General features: G+C 36.8%; 1 protein-coding gene across 1 annotated transcript; it reads right to left on the bottom strand.

Annotated features, from left to right (window-relative positions):
• Positions 1-2,769: 2,769 nt before the first annotated feature.
• Positions 2,770-3,336, bottom strand: LOC149005009 (RING-H2 finger protein ATL2-like). Its single transcript, XM_089135767.1, has one exon. It carries the CDS (start codon positions 3,334-3,336, stop codon positions 2,770-2,772), a length of 567 nt encoding a protein of 188 aa, XP_088991893.1.
• Between the last annotated feature and the right edge of the window lie 7,372 nt (positions 3,337-10,708).

Genomic DNA, 10,708 nt, shown 5'->3' with positions numbered 1-10,708 from the left:
AGTCAGGTACAAACTTCGCGTATCATATCTCAACCTTAGACTGCACAATGCTGCACATTAATCACGCAGCATTGAAGCATGACCCGGCTTGGTGCCACTATCATTTTGTCAGCACCGGTAAGCGAGCTACAACTACCATAACCTGCCTTCGAGTTCACATTAGCTTCCTGATTACTACTAGCGACATAATTCCGGTTTAGGATGGTTTTTGCTAAACGAATCAATCTCTCATCGAGCATATTGCCTTCAAGGTTTGAGTTACACCAAACATGTGGAGCTTTCTACAGCATGCCTTTGCACTGCAACCTCGGCTAGAATGAGGAACCTCGAATTCCTCGAACTGTGCAATTCACCTCTTCACATCATGCCCCCATCAATCCACAGTAATCCCAGAATCATCACAATTATTGAGTCCATTAGGTTAACAGGGATGGAATGTTGTTGAACCCAGAAATAACAGAACTGGAACTCCCATTGCTATTTTTTATTCCAAGGCTCAAGAATTGAAGGAGAAAGTTTCTAGCCACCGTCCAAGGTCCTTCGTAAAGATCACTTTTTTGCTCATGGGAGTGATGAACATGAAATAGGAAGCAATGGCCAGCCATGGAACTGACTTCAATTTTCTGACATGGGTTCCATGCTACAAGAAGTCCTTCAATTACAGCTTGCCTAGGAAATGGGCATCCCTCCATCACCTCCCTTGCAAGTATGTCTTGTGAAAGTTTAGCCAATCTAACCTCATCTCCCGCATCCTGAACAACTTTTTTTGGGTACAAAAACGCATTTCATATTAAATATACTGGGGATGGGGATATTACATGTGCCTCGGCGAGAGATGAACTCACGACCTCTTCACTAAGAGGTGTTGGATTTACCACCGAAACAACTCTGCGTTGGTGCATTCAAAACAACTTCATCTTCAAAATCAGGAGGTCCTTCATTCTCAAAATCAGGAGGTCCTTCATTCGAGCCATACAAATCCTTACCAGATATGGCTAAACTTTGGCAAATAGAGGGAAATGAATAATATCTTCAGGGTTAGGTTGAAGATGGCTTCACGAACTCATCGTACATGCCAAAAGTGTTGGGAAGATGAAGCTGAAACTAGAAACTTTTGGGGTTAAGGGTTGAAACATGCTCAAAGGTGGGGTTGAGCTTCATGTGCAGCACTAAACTGCCTATGGTTCAGATCCATTCTGACCACCCTTTTTTTTTTTTTTTTTTTGGGAACTACACCACTAAAACCAAAAAAACAAAATACAAAATCGCATCGACCACCACTTTATATCTGGACCGTGGGCAGCTCAGTGCCGCGCATTAATTGTGCAACACTAAAGCCAAACGCCAAAGACGGAGAAAGTCATGCTTGAATCTTAAACATATATCCCACTATGAACTACATCAAAATTAAATTATTCCATTTTGTTGGCTCCTATCCTTTGTTGCAGCTAATTTTTTTTACACTAGTGTATACTCTGTTCTTTGTGTGAGGTCAATGTAAAAGTATCACACATGAAGCATGACTTTTAAAGTTTGTGAATGTTGTCAACATATAGATAAAAAGGTTAAAACCTAAATAGGCTGAGAAATACGACATTCAAACAACTAATTTAATGGTCAGTACTCTTTTTTTAAATAAATTATTAGAATAAATTATATAATATATCCTCTAGGTTTGCAAACTATTATGTTTACCGCTCCAAAATTTCTTTTATCAAGTTTATATTCTATATTCTTTAAGTTATATATCAATCCATCATTAGAATAATAAGGTTAAGTAATGACTAAGCATTTACTACATTTCTCAAATTTCCTTATTGCCCTCCTTTAACCTTCAACTGTTTGTTCAGATTTTGAGGAGAAAAAAAAAGAGAAAAGGAGAAGACCATTGCATCTTTCTTTGGTTGGGCTGCAACAATTGAATTTTCAATAAATTTTTAATTTATAAAATATTCAGAAATGATGTTAGGCATAAAAAGGTATTTATAATAGCAAAAATTTCAAAGGAGTGTATATATAATAGTGTACAAACTCAGGAAATTGTAATTTGCTCATATAAATATAAATATGATTATCTTAGTCAATCTAATCAGGCAAGACATGCGTGTAATTTGATATTTTGTTATTACAGAATCGACTATACATTGTGGTGTTCCACGCCTTTATATTTTATATAGATCCACGTTTGCTATCATTTCCACATTTGAAGACAAGACCCTTCTCTAATTTAAAGTCAATATAATCTAACCATAAAAAAAATGGAAGAAAAAAAATCCAAACAAATTGATTTTTCTAGATGCTGCGCCATCGGATAGAACACATTCATGGCAGCATGCAACTTCATGGTTTCAGATCAGTTCTTGAGATACTACTATTATATCCATTCAGATAATCTCTTATAACTCCTCACCGGAATACGTCTCAACCAAATCTATCTGGACAGATAAGATTGACCCATACATCATTTACAAGAGAAACTCACTAATTCTTTCCTGATTTAGTAGAGGATAGCACAGATTGTTCTCCGATGAAGGTTCATCAATAATTTACCATATTAATCTACATGATCTTCTTGCTCAATTTACATTCTTCAATTCAAATCTCTTTGCATGTCTTCCCCCTCAAACTCGAAGAGTTCTAACTTTGTACAGGAGAAAAAGAACTCCATAAAACCACTAAAATAATCTGTTCATATGTACTGAAAACTAAATAAATCATGTGTCAAGACTGATATAAAGAGGCGGGGAGAGGAAATACTGGTACCTATAATCACTTTCTGGAAGTTTGTGAAGCAGCAAGACCAGATGTACTCTCAGAACTTGAGGTGGTTGCAGGGCCAGAGTCCAAAGAAGGTATCCAAATGGTCATCTCATGATGCCCAGCAGCGGTTGAAACATATGTAGGAGAACGGCAGATGGGGCATGTGGGGTGAGAACTCAACCACATATTGATGCACTGCAAGTGAAATATATGCTTACATGTAGGTATAAGCTTAACCATTTCTCCTCCTTCCAAGTTGCTCAAACAAACTGAACATTCTGCGATGGGTAACTGATGGGTTGGGTTGTAGAGGAAGGTGGGAAGAGAATCGATAAGTGATGGATGAAGACCCTTGTTGAGGGATAGTTGTTGAGAGTGCAACACTTGTGATGAGGTTGATGAACCCCCATTAATGGATGCTTGAGCAGCTTCTCTTGCATGGCGTCTGCAAGTTCTCCAGGCATAGAAATAGATAAAGCAAAAAACTATAATTAGAAAGCATAAAGAAGCAACCTTGGCAGCTGAATGGTACCACTCATCTTCACCGAAGTAATAGCCAGAATCATCAGAAGCCATGGAATGATGGAAGTTGAAACAAAGAAACCTGGTGTGTTGTTTTGAATCAGGTTTGCGTTTTTTATTAAACCAAGAAGTATGTTTGAGAAGTGGAATAAGAAAACAATTCGGTTACATGTAGACGTGAGGGCTTGCGTATGTTTCTTTTAATTTTGTCTTTTTATGAAACAAATGGAAAAGGCAAGGATTCATGTAGTCTTCCTTCAATCTTCCTGCCCTTCCTATTTAAATTCACACCATTCGATTTTGCAAATGCACAAAAAGAACTACTTCAAGTTCTTAGGTTCGTATCATCAAATTTTAACTTGTCATTTTATACATGTATGGAAACACGACCATATATATTTAACTAATCTACACAGTTTCATCCAACAATCAGAAAAATAGGAAAAACGAAGTTGTGGACGTAGACCATCTTAATCTTTACCTTGACTTGAGGCAACTAAGGAAGAAAATATCGAGATAGGTTGGTTGGGGTCAAGAGAAAAAAACAAATTTACCCTCTTTACTACTCTATCGGTGGTCTCTTTCAGGGGGAAAATTCCATATTTTCCATATATATATATTTCTTTTTCTACAGATCTTTGAAGACCTTTTGGATGTTGACAGAAATTGGATTTTAAAAAACAAAGTTCTTAAATGAAGAATTGGATGAATCGAATAAGAAATCTTTATTGCTTCTACCTCTTTTTTTCTTAAAATTGGCTAATATTTCTAGATGATATGAAATGCCATATTCATCAATTTTGGTATATATATATATATATATATATATATATATATATAGAGGTCATGCCTTAAGAAATTTTTAATCTAAATAAATCAAAGATATTTAATGATGGAATAAGTACAATAGGTTACCATATGGAACTATGTTGTGAAGATGGCATTGTTAGTTGATACTGTCCTGTAAGATTTTTTTATTTTTTTTTTGGGGGGGGGGGGGGGGGGGGGGGGGGTGGGGAGAGTGGGGAGGCCTTAGAAGTGAGTAAGTGTCATATGATGAGAAATATATTCTTCGGAATAATGGAACCCATCATACACTCTTCTTTCTTTTTTGACAAATCCAATCCTAAAACTTAGATGGAATTTTAGATCCTCTCTGCGACAGATCTAAAATCAATATTCAATATGTTATACCCTCATCTAATTTGGGTCTTACTTGAATACTTCATGTGTAGATATCAATGACTTAATTATTTATCATTACCATGAAATCTACCTATGAGATATTTCATTGCCATAACAGCGAGCAAGGGGAGGAAAGGTTCCCCAATAAGAAAGTAAGTTGATATACTAACCAAGGAATATTAACAAATTACTCTCATATAACACTAGTTGCCCCCATGCAGAGGAGCATCGATGCAAGAACCTTTTTCACCCGAATGTGGATTGGATGGAAATAACCTAACCTTAAACTTAAACTTTAACCTAGACATGATTAATGTGATTAACTGGAAAACATATATAAGGGTATGTGGGCTCTACTAATCATGACCTAGGAGTGACATCTAGAATCCTCAAGTATCGATCTCATTAGAATTAGTAGTCATGGTGCTACTTCCTGAATACAACAAGAAATTAACATACACTGAATGCTCTATTCGGGTACTGCATTAGAGTCAAGATATTGAAACATCCTAGGACTTGCATACAAAACCACAAAACTCGTGTGTTTTATGTTGGTTTTAGATCCTTTCAAATAAGCCAAAGATATATTTCATCAACGATTAAAAATATTAATTCTAGAATATTTTAATATAAATGATTATTTCAAATTTACAATATATTTAGTAAAAGAGGGGTTACATGCAGAAAAAGATAAAATTGTAAAGGTCAACAAATTAGAAGGATTTTGTAATTAATCACATTTAAGAAAATCTATAACATGAGATGAAATGACATGATTCTTCATGTTATCACATTGCCTATTAGGATATTAAGATTCAAGACTACTCTATTATATTTGTATATGTATACTGGATATATTTTTTGCCCAGAATTTAAATGTCTCACGAAGCAAGCGAATTTAGTACCTTGAAGTTGACTTTCTTATTTATCAATAAGATAAAAGAGCTTCGTAAAAAAGTATACAGATGGAATTAAAGTTATTTATGAAAACAAAATTTTTAAATGCTTGGCTCGCAGGTATAATTTCAGTTGAAGACGCGTGCAATGAATCCAGGCCCCAGAAAGAATTGAATTTCAAAATTCCTTCAAAATAATGCACAATACTACATTTAAGCCAGTGCTATACATATTACATAAAAAGTTATTTCTCCCTGTCATGTACTGATTGTTTCTGTAACTTACATTTCAGAATGCTCCAATTCTATACACTCTTTTTTTTTTTGGTAGAACAATTCTATACTTCTTTGCTAACCTTAGAAATGTAAATTAAATGGTGTGGCCCATGAATTAATCAATGAAGCAAGGGTTTGTGTGTCTGTGTGAGCAAGAGAGAGAGAGAGAGAGAGAGAGATCTTTTCTGGTGCTAGCAAATTAAGTCATCTCCAAGATGAACTCCCATCTCTGATCTGTCTCCACTCAGCCTCTACAAGTCTCTGAAAGGAGTTGAGTCTTGGTAGCTGTTCCTCAACCTCAGAACCTTGAGCTGAACCATCTGATAAACCTTCTGAAAGTGGAGCTATTGGGTGAAAGAAACTCAAATCTATAGCAGTAAATGGTGACCAACCGACTCTCTTTTCCTTAGCCTCAGGCACCACTCTAGGTTCAACACGGCACCTGCAAATTGGACATGTCGAGTGTGAGCTGAACCACATATTGATACACTGTTCATGAAACAAGTGGTTGCAGTTTGGGAGAAGCATAGCTTTCTCTTCATTCTCGAAACTGCATAAGCAAACTGCACAATCTCTTGTATCATCGTTGCTGGGGTGATCAGATTGTTTGTAAACATAAACAGGCAAGGTAGCAATGATGAAGGGATCAAGAGCATTTAAGGATCTTTGTTGATAATACTCCACTTGCTCTTGGCCAGCCTCTATGCTTTCAGTTGATTGATCTGCTCCTCTTACAGCCATGATATTATTTCTAGCACGGCATAATACATACCTGTAAATTAAAATAAGAAATACGGCAGCAGAAAAGAAGGTTAAGACACTAATGGCAAAATTACTTGGTTGGAGTAAAGCACCATTAAAGGGAGAAGACATGTTTTGCCAGAAACCCAACAGAGGATCTTTGTTTGATTTCTGGTTTATCATTTCCTTTTCGAGTTTAGACAAGTTTTAAGAGTTTTCTTGATTAATTTCGTGTGGGTTTGGGATTACTGTATAAAATGTGTCTTCCAAGTTATGATCAGATGGAGTTAGAAGATATTTAAAAATTCAAAATATAAGTTAACCATATGCTTTCCCTTTCTTTACTTTCACGCTTTGTTTTACGGGTTTTTTGTTTTTTGGATTGTTCTTCAAATTGAAGGCATGTAAAAAGAATCTTAGATCCTATTAAAACTAATTTAGGAAAATAAATAAATAATCAACGATTTTGAATTTTGACATTCAAAAGAATCACTTGTGCACGTCTCACATATCCAAATATATGAGGAGGATTGAGGCAAAACTTTGATTTATATAAAGTTAACTACATGATCCAACTCATTAATTTACTTCAATTAGATGTGTAACGTGATTGAAAGCTAATTAAGTTATCGAGGCCTAAACAAATGAGTTATCTAAATGTAATATATAGTTCAAAACTTGGAGGATGTATATCTAATTTGCTCAAATTTAAAAATTAAAAATAAATTTTATACAATTTAATTAGAGTTGGCAACACAGGTCACCGCCCTCCAGTTAGATCTATTTGACCATCCTAAATACAAGACTTGAGCTAGACAAAACTATATTTGTCTTTACTCATTGTTTCTCTCATTGGCCATTAAAGCTTATTCTTGGCCTTAGTTCTTCAAATTTCAATTTGAATCAAGTCACGCTTCTATGCTAGAATATTCAAAGGTTTTCATCGGTAGTACCACCTCTGACAACTTTCTTGTAGCTTATGTAAATAAGTGTTACTGAAAAATTAGCCTCAATATGGTTACTCCTAACTTTGTCTTTACGGGTTTACCACTCATGCATCCATTTTCACACCCTTATTTCTTCGAATTCAAATCATCAGCAACTGCCAAGATGTCAGCCATCCATCAGCCAGTAAAGGAGAATGCACCATGTGGGTATTTTATGGATCCAATAGTAGTCGAGAATGCTTTTCAATCCTGATAGATGGCTGATGCTCATATCGCAGCAGACGGTTTTAGTCCAATTTCTTCTATACTTGCCTATATAATGTTTCTTAACTAGTAAATCTATACTTTACATGAGCCACATACTATAGTTTCTTAGATTGTCTAGTAAAGTTTTTCTTTCAAGCGGATCTCTACATCACGCAACATTTCAGATGTGGCTTTCCACCTCATTGACCTTTCTTCAGTTCTATGAGAGAAAATTATATCTTTATGTATTGATGATTGATTCTAGATGCTAAATGGAAACTTTGTGGAATTTTCACATTTTCAACTTGTATGCCCTCATCAGTCATTCTATCTATGGTCAAATTAAGTTGCTTTACCATCAGGGGTTCAACATAAAGGGACAAAATAATGATATCATCAAGGAAGAGCCAGGATTTTACCCTTAAAAAATTTCTCCAATAAGAAGATCACAGCCTTCTATTTAGTATAAAAGTGCACCCTGTGCAAAACAAAGGATTTTGTTTTACCAGTAAGGAGGAGGGGCAAGTGAATATATGTCACACATGAATAGCAGACAAGATAACCAAAAAAAAAAGGAAGAGGGCCAAAGTGGTCTTTTTATGAAATTTTTAAAAAGTCAAGGAGCCCCCCAAGCCCTAGGGATGCTCCACCCCTGCTTATACACTTCATCGGTGTTGATCTACTAATCTCAAGTCTTTCAATTCCATGATTTTATCTCCATAGCTCTAGTTTGACGTTACCCCAAACTTTGTCTCATCTACCAAAGAAAATGACATAAAAAAATACGACACAAAAAACGTTTTTTGCATGTCTTTGGTTAACCTGGTCATTATAGGAAAAATAATTAAGGCTTTAAAATCAATTCCTGATACAACCAAAAAAATGTATATATATAATTAGGTTTCCTACACTAGTCATCCCATCATCATAATTAAAATATCTTTAGTTATATGTATACATTTACTTTAAATGTTTTCTTATTCCTAACCATATCAAATTAATTATCTAAGAACTGTGTCACATGCTTTTCCGAGGTCAATTAAATAATATGATTTGAAGAGAAAATTTATAAAACCATACATATGGTTAAGTACAGAAGACTTGAATGTACATGCTGTTTATCATTCTCACACTTCTATGTTGATAGAGAACTAGAACTCCCTTCCCAACCCCGGGGTTGAAGAACTAATGAGAAAGATGGTGGATGCATACCATTGCAGCAAGAATATGTTATGGCAATGGTTGGTGCACTTTCTTCCTTTCCTCATGACCCGTTTCAGCAAGGCACAAATCAGAGCAGATACCAACAAGATAAAAATTAAAATTATCCATCCAAAACAACTGAACTCAATCGAGAAACTTTCTAATGAAATCCTTTGTTGATCCAAAATCTTCCAGCTCCGGTTCAGCCAAGAAGTGTATCGAACCAGGGACTTGGGAACAAAAAAACACGTGAGAGCAGACAGCCTCTGTGGACAGGAAGACATCTCCAATGGTGAAATTAGATTTCAGATAACACAGTTCATCTTAGGGAGGAATAAATGCCTGAAAAGATAGAGTCTTGGGTAGGTGCAGGAGTTAATTCTAGCTTAGTTTGGCTTACCCAACAAGGGTCTAAGTGATCTATTTTTATAGTTGAAGAACACCATGGAGACTGTTGATGCTAGCCATTGGATGACCAGGTGAGATCTTCGACAAATCCCATTGAAGGGGTCAATACGGAAGCATGCTTTAGGCATGCTTCAGAAGATTTGTACAGACCTCTGCAAAAGATGACACGAGATGTGATGTATCTTGTTCTGAACTCTCGAAAAGCTGGTGGGAAGCAATACCCAAAGGGATTTTTGACATACTGGCATATCTCCTGATAAGTGCAGACCATTAAATGCACAGGTACGGTGCATTAAATGATGAATTTAATGCTCTGGCGTGTGTATAGCTGTATAAGGAGCACGTCGTGTCTGACTGTAATTAATCTTGCCGACAACTGAAGGTCTAGAAGTTCATCAAGTGGCATATTTGGAATGTGTCTATTGCCAAGTGACTAATCTGGAGACTTAGTTCCAAGAAGTACTAAAGTCTGGCAGGCGACTAAGCTAAACTCGGTTGAGCCTGGTTCATATGGTTTGCTTTGGTTTGGAAGTCTCAAATATGCTTTGGCATCACACCCATCATGAATACCTTCTTCCACAACTGTCTACAATATCCAACCCTTCCCATAGTCCACCAGAAGTGAAGTAGGACCTAAGCTGATAGGTTCATCCCCTTCTTTGACCACCTCAATATGCGAAGCTAGTGGAACTCCTGAAGCAAGCTTCCGATTGATCAAAGACAAGGCAAAGTCAGAATCTGTACCAACAGAAAATTGCCTTATGTTTCTGATGCGTCCAAAATCTGCTCAACCCCTAGATCACTGATGAATGACCTGCAAAACAATCGTCAAATGTGGCCCGACCGTGGGGGTCGAGAGTCCACCTCCGATGGCTAAGTCAGTTAATGAACTAATCACAAAGGCTCTGGCTAATTGCAGAGCTAAAGTATGAATACGATTACTGGGAATACGATTCACTTACCTTCTTTGTACGTAGGTTATGACTTATGTAGAGTGTACCTTCTAATCCTGCCCATTGAACTCGTCCAAGCCTTCTTTTGGTGACTGTTAGATTTTGATGGTTAGACCCGTGAGTGATGGATAACTTCCCTTGATGACACGATCTTTTGCTGTGGGTGTGGCAGTTATCCAAGTTTGCACAATCGACTGCTTCCGTGAGTGCTGATAACCGTTTCCTGACGGGTTATCCGTCCCAAGAATTCTGGACTCGTACTTGCCTGTTGATCGTGTAAGGTTTCTTCCTTAGCATGCTATCTTCAAACCCGGTTCGCACGAACCTAAGTCGGTCGGTTCGTCCCAGACCGGGGTCAAGGGTTGAACCAAGAATGGGCCCGGTTCGACAATATTTTTCCCATATCACGAGCCCCCCAGGCCAAGCATTTGGGAACACCGAGGGCTTGGTTTGATTTAAACCGAACTTGAATACCAAACAAGGAATATGAACGACTGCTTGTTCTCTTGGACGTCAAGTCACATTTATTGCTGCTGCATCATCGTTTTACTCGATTTAATCAAACATCTTC

The sequence above is a fragment of the Hakea prostrata genome, chromosome 9 (assembly GCF_041222555.1).
Source record: "Hakea prostrata isolate BN-2017 chromosome 9, UWA_Hpros_2, whole genome shotgun sequence".
Classification (NCBI taxonomy): domain Eukaryota; kingdom Viridiplantae; phylum Streptophyta; class Magnoliopsida; order Proteales; family Proteaceae; genus Hakea; species Hakea prostrata.
This window is presented reverse-complemented; position numbering and strand designations above follow the sequence as displayed.